Consider the following 25,366-nt stretch of genomic DNA (forward strand, 5'->3'; position numbering starts at 1 on the left):
AAAGACCATGCCCATTCTTTTCTTGAAAGTTAAAACATTAACAATTCCTTCAAAGCACAATAAAACATTTTGCATGTTGGAAGTGCTGATATGTTCTTGCATGCATAGCTTTTTGACTGATAATGAGGCAGGAAAACAAATATGGCCAAACTGATCAATTCTCATTTGAGAAGATATTAAAATTTCTACTACTTAATCTCCTCCAGAATCTTCTTCAGCTGGCATCTTGAAGTCCATGTGCTTATGTATGTTTTATTATGTGGGCATGTCAAAAGAATCCTTAAGTTTCTGTCTCAGAATGAATGAATGTTTTTGCTACAAGTCACAACTTCCACTGATACATAACATAGAGTTATTTTGCTACACAAGAAATTCAGATTCAAATTAACAGAAATCTTAATTAAGCCATTTTGTATTTGCTTTAGTGTAAACAATGTCTCATGTAACCCCCATTTGTTTTTCAAAGGGATAGGTGAACTGCCTCAGCCATAGAATTCAATGTAAGAAGTCACACAATCTTCTGGGCTGGAAAAGACCTCTAAAATCAGAGTCTAACCATTAACTCCCGAGTTCACCCCTAAAACATGTCCCCAAGTGCCACATCTACACATATTACAAATACCTCCAGAGATGGAGACTCTACCACTTTCCTGGGCAGCCTGTTCCAGTGCTTGAGAACCTTTTCAGTGAAGAAATTTTCCTAATATCCAATCTAAAACTCCCCTGGCACAACTTGAGGCTCTTTCCTCTCATCCTATCACTTGATACTTTGGAAAAGAATCTGATACTCACCTTGCAACATTCTTTCAGGTAATTTTAGTCACGAACTTTCATTGAAATGAACTACCTTAGCAACCAGAAATCTTGCCAAGTTTACAGAGTATTCTCATGAAACAAGAGTTAAAAAGAAGCACAGGGTGTCTTTGGGGAGTAAGAAACTACAAACAGGTCAGACAGAGATGCATACCCAGTATCTGACTTCCTCTGTTTTACTCAGCTCATGAGCTCTATTTACGTGCTGCACTTCCCTGAATGCTGCTTGGGAAAATAATGACCCACATAGATCCCTCCTAGCTGCTTATCACCTGCGGAGACCTGCTGGCATCTCTTGTGACCTCTGAGGTGATAAGCTTTTGGTATGATGTACAGCAAATAATAAGAAGAGCAGGTACTCTAGCACTTAAAAAAAATCTGTACTACACAGTAATGAAGTCTTCTAAATTAAAAAAAAACTTGGAAGGTGCCCTGTTGTTAAAACTACCGAGTTTTATTTTTTTTCTGCTTCCCCTTGCTGAGATAAACTTTATCCTCCTTTCTGCAGTAGCCCAGTTCCTACAAGGCAGATGAAGGATACGTTCTTTCTTGAAAGTGTTTGACCGCTGTCCCAGGAAGGAACCTGGCAATAAACCAAAACCTTAAGCTTTTGGATAAGTGCTGTAACCACTGATCTATTTTGGAAGACTACAATTATAGACAGGAGGTGGGCAGCACTGTCATCACCTCCTGCTTCTGATTTTAAAAAAGTTATGACTGTATTTGGCAAAGAGTCCAATGCTATCTTTGTGCATTAGCCATATTCGGAACACGCATCCTTGATCAGTCCCCTTGAGATTTAAGGGGTGGAGACGAGTATTCTAAAAGATTAACTTCAGCCTAATCCCTCCAGCTCTTTCTGCATTTGGGAGAAGAACAGAAAAACTGACTCCTCCAGAGGGTGATTCAGAGCACCTAAATTTAGGTACTTGCTCTGAATCACTCCCTACTTAACCTAGGGAAGCATCCCGGAGACAACTGATTCCACAGGCAAAGGCTATCCTCTGTGACTGTTCCTCTCAACATCCCCTCAATTGTCAGTACCATTCTCACTAGCTTCTCAACTCCAGCATAATTTAGGTGAGAAGTTGTCACTTATCCTCAGATACCTGTGAGGCAGAAAGGGAGGCATGTCAAAGATGTCCAAATACCTGGTTAGGAGCTGCCTAATTTCAGAATTTAGATCGGTAAGTCATTAAACAAATACACTGATTTTTAGAAGTTATGCTCCACCAGCAGTTCCACAAATCATTATGGACTTCAGTGAAGCTAAGATGCAAAACTGGCACTCGGGCTGCTATTTTAGACTTAGCATTCTGGCAAATCACACCAGGATTTTCCAGAATTTTAAATAAATTTAATGAATGTTACTTGTTGCTTTTTAAACAGAGAAAACAGTGATTGTAATGAAAAAAAGGTCTTTATTACTGAATATATTTATACAACAGTTTTAAATGATAAATCAGAACATTTTGAAATTTTGGTAACACTCTGTCATTCTTTAAATAACCAGACTTATCGCTTTTTCCAGGTGAATTTCCGTCTGGCTCCCTCTTGACCAGGCTTTTTTCGTTCCTTCACGCGTGGATCAACTGTTAGCAACCCAGCTATAAAACACAGAAAAGCACCCATTTATTTCCTGCTACTAGTTAATATTACAGATATACTAAATGTAGCGTAGTAGATTCAAGGTAGCAAATAACTTTTGCTAACAATATGAATAATAACACCTAGAAGGATAAAGGTACAGTATCAAAACACACTGAAAGGGGTGTAATCATATCCTCCAACATTTTAACTTTTCTTTAGTAATAAAACTATCTTCACATTTTCCTTTACAAACCACTAAAAAACCCTCCACATTGTTTTATAACTATTCATAGTGCGAAATCGTTTGGAGATCACTGCTCTGAAGTTTATTAGTAAAACATTTCTGAGCACGCACTCCCAATATATGTGTATTTATTCATTTGTAAATAATACACCTCACAAACTTTAAGATTTTCTTACTGAATCCCAATGGATCAGGTGAGGTGCACACACCCCACTTTAGAGGCCACTGCTTTGGTGTTTCCAAAGGTATATTTGGCAATGTCCAAAACACGTTCAGAATTATGCTCACCCAAACTCATTACAATGTCTGTTTACAAAGGTATTTCTAGCAAGTCATACTTGCCAGTATTGAAAAGGTATAGTCAAAGAAACTTGTTGCAAAGATAGTATCATGAATATAGCTTTGATTCCATGGATGACAACAGAGTGAAAAAAAAATCACAGCTGTTCTGCCAGTAACACGGTATTCTTGCTACTGGTCCTGAAAAAGCAGAGTTAAAAGCTCACTGTTCATAACTGTGTATCTGCTGAAACAGTATGGCATCTCATCACCAAGAAGCATCAAATACTGCAGTTATCTAAATAAATTCTATCTTATCCTATATAACTTGTAAACACTAAATAATGCAAGAGCGGAGAGAAGCTCCCTCAGTTTAGCTAGTTGCACGCAATATGTTTATGCTCATTACTCTCTCTTCAAAAGTAACCCTCCAGCGTTTACGTTTGAGAAGAAAACTTTTTTAAACATGAACAAGATGTGACTAGCCAAGCAAAAGAAACCACAATCTTAGTACCTTACAGCTCACTAATGCCTGATCCAGATTTAATTATTAGGGAATACACAGTCATGTTTCGTGATTCTATGTTGAGGCAATATAAGCTGGTTAATACACCTAAAAGAGGTCATGAACAGACGGAAAAATTGGTTGAGAAGTTGTCCAAAATGAACACAAAGGATGCTAGGAAACAAGTGAAAAGAATCTATAAATAAATGCAGATCCCTCTCATACAATATACAAGGTTTCACTGGGATTATTTACTCAAATCTGATCCTTAATGATCCTTGTATTAATTCTGTTAATTATCAGAAACACACTAAGAAACACTGAAGTAATTTCAATTCCTACCTTGTCTCATGAATTCCACCTCCTTTTCTGTCACAAAACTCCTTAAGGCTTTTGCACAGGCTAAACGTATTGCTCCAGCCTGTGCAGATCTTCCTCCACCAGAGACCGTGCAAACTGTATCATGTTTCCCAATTCTGTCAAGAAACTGGAAAGGGAACAACAACTGTTCCCTAAAAAACAAAAAGAAAAAAATGAATATATTAAATAATGAAATATATTTATGTGCATAAAGTTACATGCTATGCACATTTCTTATAGTATATACAAAAACATAGTTAACTTTTGGGCATTTATATCTCATTCAAATCAATAGGAAGTCAGCAGCTGGGAGCATATTCCAACTGCCAGTGGTAAGTATTTTAAGTTCAGTTCTGCAATTACTTTTATTCCACTACTTATCTAGAGATGCCAAGACCTGTCTGCTCTGGATATTGAAACTGAGCAACCTTTCCCTTTATCCTTGATCTTAAAAACTACAACGCAAAATAAAAATAAAAATCACATAAGGGATAGAAACCTTATGTCAGCCTTATGAGAAGTCTTTTCTGTATCAGACTATGCACATCCTCCAAAATCTGGAGCTTTCCATGAAGTATCTCATCATCTTTGCTTCCACTACGTTACTGTTACTGTATGCTAGAGTAATTACACATGCATACAATTTGCAAATCTCTTGGGAAACACTTAAAGAAAATGTTTATTATTTATTTTAAAAATAAACTACAAGCCCTTTCTAAGGGGACTAAAATTTGACCTATTCAAACAGTCTATGCTCTTAATTTTTGCACCGCCTTCAGAAATGGAGAGACGAGACACAGAGCAAGGCTTACCTATCAGTTCTTAAACTTCTGTAAATCAGGGGAAAATGCAAGACTCATTTTCATAAAACAGATAGTTATACAGAAACAAGAACAACGAATCAACTCTCTGGAACACAGCACCAATACATCATTGCATGACATTACTTTTGCTGGAATAATATAAGTACAGAACACAGCATTTCACAGTGCTCTCACCTGTCCTGCAGCACTGGGAAGTAATGTAAAATGTCTATTCCATTCACTGTCATTTTTCCAGTCCCATTATCATAAACTACCACTGTAGCTCTTGCAGTTTTTCTTTTACCTTAAAGAAATTAAACCCAGACTGTTATGAGGCTTCAATATTCTACAGAACTTCAAGTGCTCAAGTAGTTAAGCAAATCTCAACACTTTCATACAGTGCCAGCTGTTTGGTTTTGCAGACTGAGATAACAAAAAAAATGCAAAGAAAGAACAACTATCTTTCAATACATTTTAATCAATGTTTATTAAGTGGAGGAGGAGGTAGAGTTGGGAGTGTTGCAAGGAGGTAGAGGTAACACTATAACTTCAATACACAGCTTGTTGAACAACTACATTTAAGAATGTATTTAGGAATATTCACATGGTAAAGATTAACACTAATTACACTGGTATAAGCAACAGCAATGGAGTATTAATGCAGTTTTCTCAGAAATTACTACTTACTATTACTTCTTTTTAAGTGCAATAGTTTCAAGCTAAACCATGAAAAACTCTCTGTGTTAAGGCCTAAAACCAATCTCCTTTAGCACACACGAAGCAATCATTCTGCTAGAAGAATTTTAAGTACAACATTTTTCTGATTTTGGGGCTTATGGGACACAAACAAAATTGGTTTCGAACTTACTAAATCTGGTAGCTTTACTCAAATAACATGAGCTGCTGCTTATCAAACTTCAGTAACCCCTCTTCTGAAGATACTACTGAAAACCAGTGTGAATTAAATCACAGTTTGGTGATCTCACATCTCTATGTTGTCATGCAGTCTTGAAGACAACTAAGCTAGAGGGGAGTGCTCCAGTAATTTTGCTCCTCAAATTCTCTGTGATGTTTATTCCAATTGTCATCTGGTGCATGCTTCTCAAGAATGCAAGTCATCTCTAAGATTCCTCTTAAATGTACAGCATAAATGTGTGTGCACACATGCTTTGTGCAGATAGTCTTCAGTTTTTCCTACACATGCTGCTGCTACGTAATTTTTTCTATGCAATCCCTCATATCATAGATTGTATAATTCTTCAACTGTGTCCCTCCACTGAAAACATAAGCAGTCTGTGTTTAGAAGTTACAGAGACCTTCATGGCTTTTCTCTAACATCCCCTCCATCTCTACCAATCAACAATACCCCAACATCCATCTCTGTCCCATAGTGTTTATGAATTCCCCCTTTGCATTTTCTTATGCTGTTTGTAAATAATTTGTTATTTATTCTTTCTATCTTCAAAATTCTCCTTTGCTGGACTGCCTACAAAAATCATGATAAAGGTTACTGAGTGGTCTTTTACATTAAGCAACAACACTGTTATATCCATGGAATTCTTCATTAAGTGTTTGTGCTTCCCCAGACTTTATGTTCAACGGTCAGCTCTTGACAAAGTGAAAGTCCTTTAGTATCCTACAAAATGTAACACAACAGGGTTCTCTCTACAGAGGTACCATGTACAGAAACACAGGTAAAAACCAGTTGATAGAATCTCAGGTCAAAAGTTTCCGTTTTGTTCCCAGACCATGTCACAACTTCGTATGCCACAATATCATTAGCAACTATACATGCAGTATATACATAGCCACATAAAATGTAGTGACACTTCCAGCCATGTAGTACACACTATAAAGCAAGCGATGTGAAGTGAAAAAAAAAATCTGCATCATTACCAGTCAACTTGAAATTATTACCTTCACCGGTGCTGAAGGCCACTCCTCGCTCGTCATGCTGCAAGGGCTCAATCACTACCTTTTGCATCTGCACAGGAACTTCTCTAGAAAACTTCTGTATATACTTCTCCTCAATGTCACTACATGGCGATGCCATCAATTTTTCTAAGAGTTGAATAAATCTTGAATACTGCAAGACAACAAGACTTCATTAAAGGATGCAAATGTAATTGCATTTGCTAAAACTTTCTACTTTTATATAATGGATTTTTCCTACTTCACTTTTATTGATGATTTCTGACAAGATGACACTTTTGCACCTACTTGCTGATTTAAGAACAGCATGCAGTTGCATCATTTTCTGTGTGACTAAAGACACTTAGTTCTTTCTTGAGGCAACAGTGAAACTTTAATTCAAAGCATAACCAAAACCTCTGTAATAAAGGATTATTGTATTAGAATGAAGTTCATCCGACTTTCAAAAAGAAAAGATCAGGAGGAGTGTCTTAATTATTTTATTATTGTTTTATTAAAATGGCAAAAGGGAGAAATTTTCATCTGATTTTCTGTAAGTCAGCATATTCACTGACTTGGAAATAATTTTATTTCACTAAACTGAATCTCATAAATGATTATATTTCATAACATATACAGAAAATGCCTATCTATCTATTTTGGCTGTGCAAGCTGAGTTACTTTAATGTTTATGATTTCCTTTAAAACTGAACAATCAAGCTATTTAAAAATTCAAGAGATACTTGACTTAAAGGGCAACCTCTTGAAATAAATTATCCTTTGCTACTGCGTGGTTCTCCTTCCCCCTTATACCTCCCTCCAAAGTTCTTTAACATGTGATTAAAGAGTACATACCACTGTGTTAACCCATTTGTGCTAAAAGCTGGGATGTCCTGTTATGAAGTGTTACTGGCAGAAGCACCAGACAGCTGTCACTGGATATAAAGGTATGATACCATCTAAAATAGATTTTTCATATACAAGACATAATCTGATTTTTCAAGTTTTGGGTTTTTTTTTACTTACAAGTGATTATTAAAAGTATTTTTCCTTCTCTTTGTTACCAGAGTCTTCTGCACAAAATTACTAGTTTTCTTTTAACTTAACAATAGGTCTGGGAACTCTGACATCTCTTGAAGAATACTTCTGTCTAACTATATAACACAGATGTGATAAGGCCTTTGGAGAGTGCAAAGAAAAAACATATCAATAGCTCTGATTTTAATAACGCAACCACCACAGAAAATTTCAATGCAGTGGCAAAATATAAGAATTTGAGCAGGTAAGACTTACCCTGAAACATATCAAATACATTTAAGCAATGTTTGTTTCTATAGCCTGAGGCTTTAAGGTTTTACATGCAAGAGGCCAGTATATAAAAAGGTTTGGTATTAGTTTTTGCTTGGTTGGTTGTGGTTTTTTAAGTTTACTGCAATCTACTTTTAGAGATGCAGAATGTATAAAATCAAACAGTGAAGAACACCAAATTGTTTGGTTGCACAACTAGACCTGGCAGCACTCTGAGAGGACAAACAGCCATTCCAAATGCAGGACCTGCTGAAAACACTGAGGTCATAATGGCTTCTACTGTGAACAAGATAGAGAAAGTCTCCTGGGTATTACCACGATGGATAACTTACACCAGCTACTTCTGCTTATGGACCACAATCAGCTCATGGCCTTTTCACATCCCCCACAGACAAGGAAGCCATCACATGTTACTGCTCTGGATGACAAGTGAGCAAAGGGCATGTTTGCAGCTGTTTTGCTATTTTTCCAATGAAGCTGTCTACAGGACAGAAGAGATTGAAGAACATTGCTTCTACATGAGAAAACACTTGGGATGTTCAAACAAATTGAGTTATATTCTCTGGTACTGTCAAATTCAAGCTTAAGCTTCCAAAAGAAAACAGAACTGGCCACACAGACTGAACCTGCTGTTACAAAATGCTCTTCAGGAGACTGTAGGGAAAAGCTCTGAGGGAGAAAAAAACATCTATGACTATTAGTATGAATAACCTTATTCCCAGAGTGAGATGTAAAGGACTTCAAACCTAGAGAGTAATACAGTTCGCAGGGGAAACTGCAAACCCTCCTTTCTCCCACCATATTCATACAAATGAGAATGTAAGAGGAGATATCTGTATGAAACCACGGATCTATATATCATTGTATCTTTTTTCTGATATCTGATTCTGTAGTCAATCACTAAGAAAAAGGACTCCTTATTTCTGATAAGCTCTTTGTGATTTTTCTATCATTATCATGTTAACCTTAAGATTAAATAATCAGAAACTTTGTGAAGGTTTATCATTATACAAATCCATTGTGTTTCCCATCTTGAATACTTACCCCTTTTCTACAATAAGTAAGAGAGGTTATAGCCCTGTGCCTTCTTCTGTAACCACAAAAAATTACTGTTTCTGCTATAAAGTGTTACTATACCCCATTCCTGACTAAATAATTAGATGACAAGGAACAAGTGCTTTAGTCCTCACAACGTTGCCAGGAGAAAAAGTAAATTATGTTAGTAACAATCGAAAACTTAATAGTTCTGTACTGAGTTGAATGAAAAAATCAACACAAGTCACTTCAAGACAACCTGAATTTGACAGTGCTATGAACACATACCAACTTTATCAGAAGACAGTAAACTCTTTTGAAATGCACCTGCTTCTACACAGTACCTTTTCAGTATCCAAAAACACACCCAGAGTTCATATTTTTAAGGCACAAGCCTCTTTAAGATTAGAAAGATTAATTACTTACATCATCATCTGACAGTTTTTCTAACAACATTCCTTCCAATTCAATCTTAGTCAGCCATCTGCTGCCAACCAGGTTTCTGTTTAAAATATCACATATATATTCTCCCTTTAATTAACCATGCAATTAGAGTTACATCACAAAAGACCACACATACAGTCAGTCTTCGTTCAGAAATACATTTCCCGTTACAAATGAATACAGATCAGATTCCTATAGTAAACATGAGAAGGCCTACGTTGATTTTAAAAGATCTGCCTTTTGAGAGGGATGGTAACCATGTATTGAATTAACGACAGGAACATTATGAGTATCAGTTATGCATTATTCATATTATTGAAGTCTGAGATTGAGCCAGAGTAATATTGTAATAGCAACTAATCTTCCTCACAACTCAGGACTGACTTTTAAAAGCCTGCTGCCAGGAAAAATTTGGTTTTCCAGCAGCAAAGAACAAAATCAAAGGCACAATGTTAAGGGCAAATTCTTTTGCCTCTGGTATTTACTTTTCTGATCAATAAAAAGAACTGCACTAGCAGTAAGCATAGTCTAAGTACTAATGCAGCAATGACATCTTGTATTCCATCTTCTGCGTAATCTTGAGCTGCTCAGCACAGAAACTGCACTGATGATAACAAAAGTACTCAGAAAACAGCCTCATACAGAAATGCTAACAAACACAAAAAAATCAATGAGTCAAATAAATCTTTGAAACATATATGGTATGTGAAAGTAAACAGAACGTGAACATAAATGTACACACCAATGTTACATGTACATTTAAGGCAAAGATGTAACCAGTTTCTTCCTTCTTCAGGTTTTTTAGAAACAGTATTTTCAACTGCATTAAGGAAGCTATGATTCAGTAAAACACTCTTCCAAAGGGCATTTTAAGTAGCACTGCTTCTTAAGCATGTATTTTAATGCTTTGGACACAGGGAATGTTTATTTAAAAACCATGCTGATTTTAATAGTAATTTTTGAAAAGCTTCCAGTACTGGTAAGTGTATACTTACCTTTACATATTGCTACTTGCTACTTTGAGTGAAGTCAATGAAATATTTTACATGTGAAAAGCTATAAACTTGAAGTAGTTCAAGATCAGGTCCTAACCCTACAGTTAATATTACAGAATGCATCTACGATAGATTATTTTCTGGAGGAAAAAACAAAAACCAACACAACAACAACAACAAAAAAAAAACCCACACCAAAAAATGGGCCCTTCCCACCAAACCTGTACCTACACTTAGGAGATAAATCATCCAGACTAATCTCAGAGGAAGCACCATATCCAGTATGGAAAATAAGTCTCAAAAATCCTTTCAATTCTTTGAGGTTTTACAAATCTAACAGGGAAAAAACCTTTCATCTCTGACTACCTTTAGGTCATTTTTTACATGAGTAAATCCACTGGCTGAGCCCTGTAAGGAGTCAGGTTATTTTTCAGCAGCATACACGAATAAACTAAATTCATTTGTTCTCTTGTCTGCTCAGAAGCTAATATGAATCTATGATAAAACATTCCATGGGTCACAGGACACTATTTACATCATGAACAAACATGAACTTCTTGTTATTTAAAAAATTGAAATTATCTCAGCAAATTAATCCCTTCTCTTCCTAACATAAGTAACAAATGGCTGAAATTAAGAAGTGACAAACCAACATAATGTGCAACTGGAGCTGTGCATAAATCTGGCTAGAAAACACATGGCAAGAGCAAAGATGGGACAGTAAAAACATATCTATACAGAAAAACAGTAAATGCCAAAATCAAAACTTCCCTGCTGTATTAATTTCTTTTAAAGACTTGTTTAATGTAACATTCTAATATAAAATCCTTGCAAGAAATCTCAAAACAGAAAATCAAGAATACAGCCTAAGGGGAACAACAGTTCTTAAAACACACACTCATTTCAAAGACAATCCTGACTGTATACACTAAGATACTAACAACTGTAGATCTCCCATAACTTGTTCTGGTTGACATGGATCTTTTCCATGCAGTGGCCAACTAGCTAAGAGCTTGTTGTGCATACCAAAAAAGTTAAACAGAAAAAAAGACGAGAAAGTAAATTCAATTACTAATAATAGTGAGAAACAAATACAAGCCAAAGAGCTTTTTTTAAAATTACTAGTTTTTGATGACTTAACTGTTCAAAGCCATTAGAATAAAAATTGTGAAATCAAGTATTTTGATACTCTTCAACTTAAATACTGTTAAGTTAAAATATTCCAGAAATGTAATTAAAGACTATTATAAAAAGCTCAGCTTTATGCCTTAGGATTTTTTCATTGGGAACAGCTTGTTTGGCATTTTAAAAGTCCTTGTTTTCTTACAAAGAATTCAGCCCCTTAGTTCCTTTTTCATAATCCTTTAATAACGAAATAATTAGAAAAATTCATATTCAGAAACATAGAATTCTGGATATTTTCTATTTATTTTCAAATAAGATTTTAGAAATTTTACAAAGGGAAGAATATTGAAAAGAGCAGGGAGAGATTAAAGAATAAGAGAAATAGGTGGTGTTTCCCTACTCTAGCAGCAAGAAGCGAGCGCTCCACACGCACTTGGTAAAGATTTTTCAACCTAAAATTACCACACACAATATTACATAGAGCAAAAGTCTGAAAATATGTTTGTGGAACAAAAGGCAGGTACATTGGGAAATTACAGAAAATGCCAATACAACGTGTTAAAGAACATTGAGAAAACTACCAACAATATTCATTCTAATCAGAAGCTTACCTTTTTTCCTTCTGAGGAGGAAGGTCCTGAGCTATCAGCTCATCTTGATATTTCTCAATATTCAGCAATTTTTCATATGTTTCCTTAAATGTATATGGAAAAAAAATTTAAATGCAATTTTTCCTTTTAATACCAAAATTTTGTTAATTAAAACACATCTTTACATGGTTTTACTCTCCAAACACTTAAAATGCAGAGGTAAGAAGACAAGCTGAGCTGACTGAAACAAAAAAAACCCCCCACAAACACCAAAAAAAACCAAAGCCAAACCAACAAAAAAATTTCTCATATGCAGTTCAAAGTAATTAATTTTGATTTCTGCAAGAGTGATTTTTGTCATCTTATATATGTTTGTATAAAAAAAAGTACTCAACTGTATACAGAAATGCAACTACATTTGTATAATGGACACAACTCCAAAATATACTGCACTATAATTTCATCAGTGCATCCACATTTTAGTTTGACATCCTCAAAATCCTGACACGGTTAAAGACTGTAATAATTTCATTTGGTTAAGATTTTTGTACATTTAGAGTGTCAGTTTTACTGGTGGTCTGTGTGAGTCAGAACTCCTTACTTTGGTATGTCCACAGGGACACGAAGTTGCACAGTCATCACAGAATTTATCACAGAAATTTCTGTTTTTTCAAATGTACAGATATACTTACCCTAAATTTTCAGTATTTTTAAAGTTTTCTCAAGATTGTTAGCTATGTTACTATTTTCAAAAAAATGCTGTGACAGCAATTTACCACTTCAGAAAAAAAAAAGATGAAAATATCCCAAAAAGTCACAGTAAAAATATTACAGAAGAAACATATTTTAAATAAAGTATTTTCAGGGGGTTTTTTCAGCTTAGAAACTTCTGGAGACTACCTTGTTCCAAAATAAAACACCTAATACTCTGAATCACAACAGTGATTCAAATCCCAAGTTAAATAGGAGTATTTGGAGAAATAATTATAAATTATACTGAAACAATCGGATACTTGTACTACAACCAAGTACTTAACATGACAAATAATATACTTCCATTTACAGGTGAAAACTGAAAGGTTATAGTCACTTTCCTATACTGTATTAATATGAGTTTTAGCAAATACTAGAGAGAAACTATAGTGGAAGAATTGGTGGGGATAAAGAACAATGGTTAGGTTTTTTTTTCCTTTATATTACTTAAAAAAAACAGGAAAAGAAGATATGGGAGACAGCTCTGTATTGCCAGAAATTAATTAATGAAATAAAGTTCTTAACATAATACTGGGATTTGCAATAGGATGCAGTGAAATTTCTGCAACAGCTTTAAAAAAAAAAATCCAAAATAGAAGCCCCTTGCTTAGTCATCAACACCTACTGTTCAAGCTGATTTGTTTGTTAATATAAAATGCACCTGCACATACACTAAAAATATTTGTACTTAAAGCATACGAACAAGTAACAAGATTGTTATTTGAGCTGCACACAAAGCATTTAAATAGAGACAATTCACTGAAGTCTCTGATGCAGGTCACTAGTGAATTTTTAATGGCAAATATTTTTTAAATAATTACACAGTCAGAAATCTTGAAATACAAAATCAACTTTTGAAACACCATGAGAACTAGTATATTACAGTAGTATGCCTTTCAGAAATCCTTTCTTTTCCATGAGATAATTATATCAGATAGAAACTAGGAAAAATTTTCAACCTAAAAAAAGTCTTCTTATCCTTGAATACAGAAAAGATCATATGAAAGGGCATAAATCATATTTTTAGTATTTCCAAACCTCACAAATATAACTGTAGTTCTCAAAGATAACAAGATATGGTATCACTACTGTGGGCAAGTGCCACGAACAATCAGAGCTGACTATTAGGCTGCAAAAATTGCTGTCTATACATTAACAGCACAGAGACAGTTTGTGTTAGAGGACATTTGGAAGAAGTTAAACCAGACATGAAGATGAAATTTCGGTGTCAGATGATCAGAAGAGGTACTGAGGTACTAGCTCTAATAAATGTATGAGGCTTTTCACTTTACTGTTAACCTCTTGGCTTACCTCTTGCCATCACAAGGCAGAGGGTGTCACAATCCTACCTGGGAAAAGCAGCCTCCTATCTGTCTCCTCACAAATACTCATCATCTCCATTACATTCTGGCACACAGATTTATGTATTGGAACGGTCAGCAAAAAACTAGCTCAACTAAAACCACAACTCTATCACAGGTCTTTAAACAAGGACAGGGGAAGGCAATCACAGTTATCTTAAGACAGACTAACTACAGCCAGAATTGCTTCCAAACAGCAACTGAAGTACTTTCAAGCAACAAGTTAAAAGACTTAAGGATCTTGTCACATTTGGAAACTAGTGATAAACGCAGGCAAATAAAATGAGATACAGGTTGCCACCTACCACTTTTTAGCCTCAGAAATTCATAGTTACAATGACAAATAAAGCTTTGCAACAGTTGAAACAGTAAGATCTTCCTGAAGACCCTCCCTAACTATTCCCAAAGAACACCAACACTCCACAGTCCATTTAAGTTCTTAAAAATGTGCAATTTTAATAATTAAAACAGTCTCTTTAAACTGTTCTGGTTAAATTACAGCAATCATGTCCATTCAAGAACCCTTTACACAGGAGATGAAGTCAAACATTAAAAAGCAGCATTTAAAAATAATTCCAAGTGCAAGAGAAATGCTAAATGTAATTTCCTACATATTTCTGGCAATGAAAGTGGACTTGCATCTCTTATGAAACAAAATTTTGGTCAGAAGTACGGAAAAAAAAATTAACACATGTATCTAATCTCTGTATAGAGATGAAGCCAACAGACTGAAAGAACCACTCACTTGTGAAGTAAAGTATGTGGATGAGCCTTTGCAAAATCAGGAATCACACGTAATGCTCAATAATTTATCTGACAAATCTTCACTCCCCAATGGCTAAAGAAAGCTTCTGAAGACACACTTGCTTTTTCAAGGCTGGCAGGTGAAGATTTTACTAATCACTTGAGGATTCAATAGTCCAATTCATGACTGTACACATCTGTGTGTCTTGTAAACTCAGCTATTACACAAGCAAAATAGCTGATTTTACAAGATTGGCTATGTACTGAAATGCTTCCACTTCTAATAGAGGGATCAAATTTTGGATCTCTACAGGGACACTCTCTTGTTAAATATTAAAAAAATTATTTTACTCTATATAAAAAATAGAAAAGAAATTAGCAAATGAAACCCTAGAGGGAACGATTCTTGCAGGGTGAAGGGGGAATTCATACTAACATTTTGGTTAAACATGCTGCACAGCCCAGATTTTACCTCAGTTTGCACTTTTCCTTGTTTCTTCTGCTTTTGAGTTCAGCATGTATTTTGACAGTTTTTATGCTTTGGTTTTTTTTAAGAGTTAAAATGCTCAATTGTTAAAACATTTATCTCAATCTACAACCCCTGATATGTCTAAAAAAGTACAAGCATAATTACATGGAATTACTATTTTGCTATACACAATAGTATGAAGAGACCATTTTGTCTTGTTCTGCACATTACAAAAATATATCACTCTAAAAAACTTTTAAGTTAAATGATCAAGTATATTATCAAACATTTGTGAAAAGGTGTTTCATGCAAAAAACATTCTTCTGTGTACCAGAAGAAATTGTTCTTTTCCCTACAGTTAAACTGTATTCAACAAGCAGAACAAAGAAAATAGTGATTATAACAAATATCCTGTGTGAAAGTTCATTTTATATTGAAGATATAACAACATGTATATTGGCACCTATAATATTGAAAATAAACCGTATATTTATATGTAAGTGGATAATATTATTTATTAGCCTTAACAATAATGCTATGACTAGTTGTATTACTAACAATTAATAAAATTCAAGTTCCACGTGAACATATGTAGTAATTAATGGCATACAAGTTTAAGCTAAATATTATGTTCACATGTTTTATTAGATTTAATGTAGCAATTTAAAAGACATCCTCAGATGGGATTGATTACTTACACCAGGCTGTACTAACACACAACTCTTTTTTCCTAGCCAAATTAATTAGCTTTGAGACTTAAAAATACATTTTGTTAAACATACATTAGTCTAATAAGAGGTAAAAACAATGTTGGAATTTCATGCAGGTTTTGGGTTTTGTTTAACCAACTAAAGAAAACCTGTTAAACCTCACTTAATGGATTCAGGTTTATAGAAGCCTATTTAATGAAAATATTCAGAAACAGTTGAAGAACACTCAAGTATTGTATACTAATGAAAACCGCATTTGTCAAGCCCATTTGTTTGAAGGGGGTTGCCACACTCTTAGGAAACAAAATGCACACTACACTTTCAGAGACTTCCAAGGCAAGCTTACACACTCTTTCTAACTGCTAGAAGAGCTAAAAATAAACTTGTGCTCCTTGTAAAATTTGTAATTTCTTCATTATGATGGAATGCAACAAAACATCTTGCCCTTGGGTTGCTCTGTTTCAGCCAAAACAAATGCAAATGGCTTGTCAGATGACAGCTGTTTGATAAGGCTCCTCTACAAGACCTGCATGCTTTACTTTTTTCCGTGAAACTTGGGATGAAAGGCAGAAGGCAGGAAGAGAATTAATGTAGCATAGAGTCTAAAGGCAATGCTACAACCGTGATTAAGTAGAAAAGTTAAAAGGCACAGATTTTCCACAGCCTTGCTGCGTGCAACCCATCCGTGTAACAAGTTGACAGGCCTAGCGCGTCAGCTCCATCATCCTCTCCGACAGCTAAAGCGCAGCATCGCATCCCTTTTCAGAGAAAATTTGCGTCTGCACCATGAAGCGTTGTACATTATTTCTTAGCACTGCAGGGGGCTCAAGTCCATATGGAACCTTCACAAATATTACCACAGATCAAACCAGCGGCGTTTCGAGGCAGATTTGACATACCTATTTAAATGAACAGCAGGGGTCCTCGGGCTGCCTCGGGCTGTGCAGGAGAAAACCTCTGTGCAAAGCCTATGCTGCAGCTCCATTACTCAGCAAAGACACACTCTACATTTATCATTCATTTCATTTCTGCCAGGGCAAGAAGCTCATTTGCCCAAGGTCAACAAAAAAAAAAAAAGAAAAAAGAAAAAAAAAGGAGGGGGTGCTTTTTACTCTCCCAAAGAAATAAATGTACCTGACAAGTGGGGATTTTGTCCTTTGGGTACACAGAACACAAGTAAATATCAGATAATTCTAATAAAAGCAATGCACTTGGTAAAGTTTTGCATCAAATTTGAGAATATAAAGTTTGGATTTTTGACAAGTGACTAGCCACAGAACTGACTTTTTAAGACTATCTAACAAGGAAACAAAATCTGACATGAATGTCCAATTAAGTATTTCTGCATACATTTTAATGCTTTTGTCTTCTATAAGTACATGTAAGAAACATGAACATCTTTCTATATATGCTCCTAAAGGAGCAGATAATGCTTGTGCCAGTGATGGTCACAGATATGAAACGTCTGTTCATAACCCATGTTCAGACTCAGGGTCTAGTGATGTTCTATTAGATACAGTTTTTTTCATAAAGGTAAAAGATGCAGATCCTTTACTCCTGGAACCATGCTAATCAGAAAAAGCCTTAAGTTTCCATGAATGGAACCATCTTAGAAAAATCAATTAAGCAGTTTAAATGCAAATTTTCTTCACACTAAATGTCAGCACAAATAACATTTCCTATAGCTTTGCCCTTCAAGGGGAAAAAAAAGTCCTATTTTTTATTCTACAATGAACTTTGCTAGAACTAGCCATTTTTATTGTATGTGCATTCTTCAGTACTAACCTTATGCTATCAACCAGTTACAGCTTACAAGGAAGTGTTCAGACTATTCAAACCCAGTTCATAGCCAAAACAGTAAAATAAACCAAAAATTAAAGCAGAACTATAAAGTAGTGTGTTCTCTTGAATGTGACATAAAAATTCTCATAATAATGGATATTGTGACACAAAAATATACATTGCATTTAGCTTCAATGGTGATATTATGACCTACTGTGAAAACATAACTAAACTCAGGAGCTCCTGACAGGCATCTCTAGGATAACATATACTTGACTGGGAGCTGACATTATTTATTATAGATAACATACTTACATGCATTAATGAGTAATATGACTGCTTGCCAGTATAAAAGAGAAAGTGAAATGGTCGGCCATCTTCTCCCCACTGGATTTCTAATGGAAAGCAAGATTAGACAAGGAAGCAATATACGATCACTTAAAAAAAATCTCTTGTATTTAACTGCAGTTGTAAACCTCTTTCATAACACTGCTTACCTTTTTACATAGCAGAGAACAAAGACATTTTATGGGTGCTCAACCTGTCTGGAAATCTAATGATTTAAACCTTGTTTAAAGCTAATCTTCATCTTCAATTATAACAACATATTTAACATAACGTTTCTAAATATCATTTTACATGAGGGAATCCCTGATGTACATCTTAAACTTTCAAAGACTGTATAGGTGGTATTACAGATAGAAGTACACATTTTAGAGTAGAAAGAAGTACAAAGTAAGAGACAACTGAAATCTACATAATAACTGTGAAAGATGAAAGATTAGCAGCTCTGCCAAAGAGCATGTCTTATTAGCATAATATGTCTAAGCTAAACTAAGTATTTGTACAATTGTCTTTTTTGGGCAACCACCATATTCAGAGCTCGGATGATTTTAGAACTTGTTCATATCATTACTTTTGGGGTATTTAAATACAAAAACTATCCTACAGTTTACATAATTAAGTCAGGAAGAAAACAAATGTTCCCTGTAATTCTGCACATCCACTATATTTTATTCATTACAAAATGTTATTTAAGGACAAATAAATTTCAACTTCAGAGAAAGAATTAAAAAAACCCCAAAACTTATATAACATGACAAAGATGTCTTCCAAATAGAGGAAAATGATAAAAATGAAAACCTGAGAGCTTTCTATAAATTGAACTGTAGAGAAACTCCCAGCCATTTTATCCAGTGAAGTACAAATGAACCTGGGTATAAGCCATAGGCAAAGATAAGACTCTAAGAACCTGTCTGATAAGCACGATCTGTTCTGGATTGGAACACTAAGATATAATATGGCAGTAGTCGAATGTAAAGATGCAAAACTTACTAGAACAGAAGGAATACAGGCAACTTTACCTGCATATACTACTAGAGGACTGTGTGAATTTCCATGTATGCAGCTGTGAAAGCATATTTTGTTGAAATTTCTGTTTAGGGAACATTCTGATACTTCAAAGTTATCAACAACACAATTCATAGGCAAGACAAAGCTGCCTTGAGAGATACTTTTTGAACGTGTTATTTGAGATGTAAATACAAAACTACACTTTATACTAATCTGTTCTTACACTCCTCAGGACATAGCTAGCATTTCAAACAAGTCTTTAGTCCTGAAAGCATAAAGAATAGTAGCTTAGTTCTGCCATAAAACAGCCCATGGATTTTAAAATTGCATCATGATTGACTCTCCCCTACCCTTTCACCTTCTACCTTTTACATCACAATATAGAGAAGTTTAAAAATAATGGATGATACTATATTGAAGCTGAAATTCCAAAATTTCAGTTAATTTAGACAGCTTTCCAAAACACACACAGAGCACCCCCCCAAAACAATTATTCCAGGAGTAGGAAAAAAAGGAAGGAAAATTTTGAGATTTTGATGGTAATCAGAAGTGTTTATCTGGGACTTGATAGCTCAGCGAATGTAGAATTTCCCACTTGTGCTACTAGTTAATACTAAAATGCTAGTCAAAAATGGAAAACAGGTTTTGACATTATCTTTTAAATGTTCCATGTAAAATTAATTTGTCAGTTTTAGTGAACTGACTAACATACTGGCATATCACTGAAAACTGGGCTTTCATACAGTGCTTCAAGAGTAAGATCAAAGATAGTATGGACAGAAATAGAGACTTGGACTTAGAAGTCAGAGATCTGATTGGGAGTTTCCACTCTCCCTATCATCTCAACTAAAAATGTCTAAGCTGTAACTTCTAATATTTTAGAGCAACAAAGTTACCAGGAAAACTTTCAGTTTAAAATAGCATTAATGAATATTTTATGGTTGTGATAGACAGCTCTGACAAAAAGCTACTCAATCCAAGAAAAGGTCTTCCCATTACTTCAACATCATCCTACTTATTGTTTATTTTTAAACAATGAAAACCCTTTATCTCAGTTAACATGATTTGCAAGAAGACCACCGGTATTCCAGAATGCAGAGATAATTTTTATCCTTAAATATAGACTATCAGATTAGACTTTTACTGCTCATATTTTGGCAGTCATCAAGAATACAGGGAAAAAAGTAAACTCATCAAAAAAAAAATTCTACATATGCAACAATTTTAATACTTAGAAATAATAAATATCTAGGAACACTTACTTCTCTGCTCTGGAAAAATTTCAGTAGGATGCTGAAAATAAAATAAATAAACAAATATCAGCAAAAATAAAAAGTTACTTAAAATATCATGCTACGGGTATTCAGAAAAACAACAAAAATTTCCTACCTTCATCATGGGTCTAGCTTGTTTGTTGAATAAGCCAGAAGGGAAGAGATAAGCAATAGCTCTCTGAAAATAAGAAGAGAAATCTTGTATGTGATTTTTTCCCCACAAAATCATCATGAAAACATTTCTTAGACACTTTCTCATGAAGGAAAAATAGCGTTAACTTCTGTACAGTAGGCAACCAAATCAGTAAGAAAGAATTATGTGCTGCACTGAAAAGAAAAGCAGATCATTTCCTCTGGAATCCCAAGTAAAAGTAAAACCTCATTCTGAAGGCTGTACTCTACTACTACTCCTCTACTTATACGGCAAAGTTTAGTTTTTATAGAATACATTTATCATAACTTATCAGAACTACTCAAGTGCAAAGACCACCTTTATACACAGTGATTTTTCTCTAAAATTTCAAGGACTGTGACTTCTAAAGGAAATCACAGCATTTATCTATTTATCTTTCTGAAACTATCGGTTAACAGTGCCTACTGACAGTCCAAGCACAGAAGTTTTATTTAAAGCAAGAGGAAAAAGCCAAATTTGACACATTTAAAATTCCAGTTTCTACAATTTCTAGACATACTTTCCTCAAGTCTAAAAAGCCAAGTTTGCAGTGGCAGTAGAAGATATTTCACACAGCCTAAACAAGCATTTCATTGATCACTGCATTTGGAAACAACTGTGAATCACTAAAAGAGGGAAGACTCTTAAATGACATCTTTCTTAGATGCCTAAAGGTTTGCTAAGATAATTTAGGAAAATTACATTCATTACACACTCATTGTTTACCCCATTTTCACAACAGACAAGGTACATACTTTGCATTTACTTAACCAGTATTTATGACTACTCACATGATGTATAAAATGAGCATTATTTGTCTCCAGCAAATGAAGTTAGTATAGCAGTATTCCAAAATATTCTGGCAAAATGTAAGGCAAAGCACCTTACAAGGTTAAGCCAAATTACATGCATTTCTGTTCACCATGATCTTACTCTCCTCCTTCAATGTAAATAAACTTGAATTTAATAACACACAAATATGCACTAGTGAGAACTGTTTTCATTTGTTTTTAAAAACAAAACAGAAAAAGCTAGCCACCAAAAACCCCCCAGATGCTGGCATCTGGCAAGTGTAGCCAACTTCAGACAGTGGGTTGTAGAGCTTCAGATTATTCAGTAAAATGGACTAACCAAATAAACCCCTCTGGCAGTGGTCTCGATTATATTTCCACTAGACACTATAGAAAAGCAGAATTACAATAAAATCTGAGTTTGAAATCTTCTCTCAAAAAGAATGGTTCTTTGTTAGTTAGGCTACCTTAGGGCTATTACTTGCTTATAATTTTTTTCCATTGGCTTGGAGTGGTTTGTCAGTGCTTCAAGTGATTTAATATTCATGGAGTGTAAAAAGACCTAACCTATTACTTTCATTAATCCCCTACTGACATTCTGAGCAGAAATTTTGAGAATTCTGAAGCAAACAAAAGGCTTAACTTGCTTTTACAAAATGGTGATTTTGTTTCTCTTAGTGACTACTGTATTCCCATTTGTTAGTCAATGGGCATTTTATGCATACACACAGTAGGTGAACACCTATTTACGAACAAATGGGGATTAATTATGATGACAATAGAGAAATCTGCTGTGAGCCAAATGATGTTAAACAAACACCTTATATAATATATTAAAAGAAATTACTACAGGATACTGAGACTGACTGTGTGTGTACTTAAGACATAATCTTTATACAAGCATTTCCAGAACCTCAGTCAAAACAGTTACTGTAACGATGACACCTTAATAAATGCCAAATGTAACAATTTAACATTTATAATGAAGAAATTGGCTGCCATCTGAGACCTTCTTCTTCTGGAAAGTTTATACTCATGTCTCTCACACTAGAGCATAAGCACATCCTGCATTAAGAAATCCTAACATCTACTTTCAGCTCTCCACACAATAATTAACTTTTTTGTTATTCCAAAATGGAAAGAAATACTCTTCCTGCCTTCTCCCTTTTAATGGAAATGTAATCAAGGATGAACTACCGTGGGATGCAACAGACTCCAACTTTACTCAGAAGTTTCTTTTTCATTTTACATAGCTGGGTCCTCAGACAGTATTTTTTGCAACTATGTAGCAGACTGCCTCTCGGGATCTTTATCTACAGAAGCTGATTTTGTCTAGGTAAACGTTTCAGTTTTGTAGAAAAGAAGCATTTCTAAAAGCCGGTAATTCTTAACACCCATGTGTACTAACAATAAAAAAGGATGGTGGATGAGTCTTAGGAATTACATCCAAATTAGTCTCTTCAAACTGCAGCTGAAGCATATAACCATGAAATTATTCTCCTGAAATCTTTTGACAGTGTCCTCAGATTTGGAACACAGGTTTCCTTTCAGGGATCTCCACATCTCAACCCAAAATTTCACAGACAATTAGCTGTACATTCTGCATTTTCCTGAACACAAAAAGCAGGTGAATGTCCCTCTTGAAACTTTATAATCAAGGTGTAAATCCTACCACTAAAGTTCCAAAGAACCCTTTTTAACTGCAGTTTTCCATTCCAGAAGTGATTTTCAGCTTAAGGGTCCTGGCCCATATCCTTTTTCTAGTGCTTATAAAGACTTGAATTCTAGATTAAAGAAGCTGTTCTGCTGAGTATGATGACCAAGAACGACTTTCTTCAGGGCATCATTCACCCCACTCTACACTCCACAGGTTCTTGGCTGCTATTTCAGAGTTCCATTTGTCAAATAACAATGTTGCCATTATCTTTGGAAATAAACCAGAGCTTTCTAAAAAGGAAACACCCATAATTATTTTCAGCACAATCCCAATTAAAAATCCTGATACTTAGTAACACAACAGTGTTTTCAAAAACAGTAACATGAAATACTTTAAAAAGTCGGAATGGATACAGTCTCCTTCTGCTGAGTTACTGGAGAAATGTTAGCCATTTCTGTTCAGGATTTGAAAGCCTTTGTTCTTAAACTTTACTGCTAATCCATGCAGAGAAAAATACCCAGTAGTCACACCTTTAAAAATAGCAGATCATAATGAATATATGTTAGTAACAGGATAGTTTACACCAGACATTTCTTAAACTGCATTGGTAAACTTAACACTCCTTTAGCAAACTAAAAGAAATTGTTTTATCATCACTAGTTGAGGGACCAGATGAGTCAATATATCGTCCACAGGACCAAAATGTCTTTCACTTGTAGCTTTAAGTTCAAATTCAAGCAGGCTGGAATAATGAGAACAACCTTCCATTCCTATTTAAAAAACCAAACCAAGCCAAAAACCAAACCCCCAAACAACAAAAACCATATCTGGCAGTCCTTCAAACAAGCAAACCAATTCATTAAATAATCTGTCTAGCACTGCATGTGGCATGTTGTGCAAATTCAGTGTAACTGCCACACTTCGCTCTTCCCTGTGCATGTTGCACATGCTGATGCCTGATCCTCCTGTCCCTCCTACCTCTCTACAAGTCAAAAAGTTTTGTTCACTCAGTCTCAATCAAACAAGTTCAGCTGGGTCAGTAAGACTGATTTTTTTCCTTTTTTCCTAATGTCTTGAGAAACTAAAATTTCAATAGAGTTGATTCAGTCAAATAGAGTTGACTCTGTCATACTGGGGTAGGAAGAGGAAACAACAGTTCAGTTCTTAAATTGATCCGGCCCAGGTGTCTTCCCACACTTGTTGAAGCAACAGCTCAAACACAAAACATTCCACCAATTCTCATTGCTCAAGTCATGTGCAAAGATAGTTATCTAAGTAATGTCCAGTGAGGAAAAGTAGTTCATAGAAAACAAGAAAAAAATAAGGGATGGAAAAAAATGTAAAAAAAAAAAAAAATCAAAAACCTCCAGCCTGAGGCTCCTTTGCAACAGCATCCTTTTTGGCAGAGGGCTCAAGAATCCAGCTCATTCCTTTTTAAATATATACAAAACTTTAATCACCAAAATACTGAAGGGAGAAGTGACACTTTATGTCGTAACATTTTAATGAAACACCTGAGCAAAAGCTGTTTCAGCTTCTTCCACTCCTCAACTTGATCACATGAGAACCACTTCCCTTCTTAAACTGTGCCTCTTGAATCACATCATTTAGTCACTGTACTTCATCATTTCTCAGACCGAGATGCTTTCTGGAACAGCTGTTTTCCTTCAAACCACACTAGCAGTATTCTTTAACAGCTTTCAGCACCCAAAATCCAGAATATTCCGGGCAAACCCAGGAGTGAATAAAACAAAAACGGCACACAAAAGGCTACCTCTAAAATAGGGGTTTGGTTTTTTTATTTAACAAGACAGAAAAAGTTAACAACAAAATAAGAATCACTGACACATCTAAGTTTTTACTGTAAAACAAAGTCCTCCACTAACACCTTCTAAAATTTATTGAAACCACCCCAATCATTGTCACTGTTTATCTAAAGCTGAATTACAGCTTGGACAGAGGGAAGTTTCAAGTTCAAAGTGACATACCATTTTAACTTCATCACTTGGGAAAAAAAAAAGAAAAAACCGCAACGGACTAACATTACATGAAAAAAACCATCTTCTTTTCATCTTATATTATTTTTATATCTAACAATTTTTAAAACAAAAATTGTCTTCTCTAGAGCTTGCAGAGCAAAAAAAAAAAGCCAAAAGCCTGCTGAAAGAAACAGACAGTATTTCCATCTTCATTTCAACTTTTCAAAACACTGAACAGTATTAAAAAGAATAAAAAACCCCAGTACAGCAGTCATCAACTCTGATTGATGCAAAAGGAAGACAACACTGATGCAGAGTT

At 35.0% G+C, this 25,366-nt stretch overlaps 1 protein-coding gene across 3 annotated transcripts in view; it reads right to left on the minus strand.

Moving 5' to 3' along the window:
* Window positions 1-2,214: 2,214 nt before the first annotated feature.
* Window positions 2,215-25,366, minus strand: part of MRPS9 (mitochondrial ribosomal protein S9) — a 34,911-nt gene continuing 11,759 nt past the window's right edge. For all 3 annotated transcript variants that reach the window (XM_071577082.1, XM_071576923.1, XM_071577014.1), the window contains exons 3-11: window positions 20,564-20,626; window positions 20,437-20,467; window positions 18,137-18,216; window positions 12,024-12,106; window positions 9,275-9,350; window positions 6,512-6,680; window positions 4,790-4,898; window positions 3,774-3,943; window positions 2,215-2,420 (exon numbers count right to left, since the gene is read on the minus strand). In XM_071577082.1, the coding sequence (XP_071433183.1) occupies window positions 2,329-2,420; window positions 3,774-3,943; window positions 4,790-4,898; window positions 6,512-6,680; window positions 9,275-9,350; window positions 12,024-12,106; window positions 18,137-18,216; window positions 20,437-20,467; window positions 20,564-20,626 (873 nt within the window). In that variant the 3' untranslated portion in view covers window positions 2,215-2,328. The remainder of the gene's footprint in view (window positions 2,421-3,773; window positions 3,944-4,789; window positions 4,899-6,511; window positions 6,681-9,274; window positions 9,351-12,023; window positions 12,107-18,136; window positions 18,217-20,436; window positions 20,468-20,563; window positions 20,627-25,366) is intronic.

The sequence above is a fragment of the Pithys albifrons genome, chromosome 1 (genome assembly GCF_047495875.1).
Source record: "Pithys albifrons albifrons isolate INPA30051 chromosome 1, PitAlb_v1, whole genome shotgun sequence".
In the NCBI taxonomy this organism is placed as follows: domain Eukaryota; kingdom Metazoa; phylum Chordata; class Aves; order Passeriformes; family Thamnophilidae; genus Pithys; species Pithys albifrons.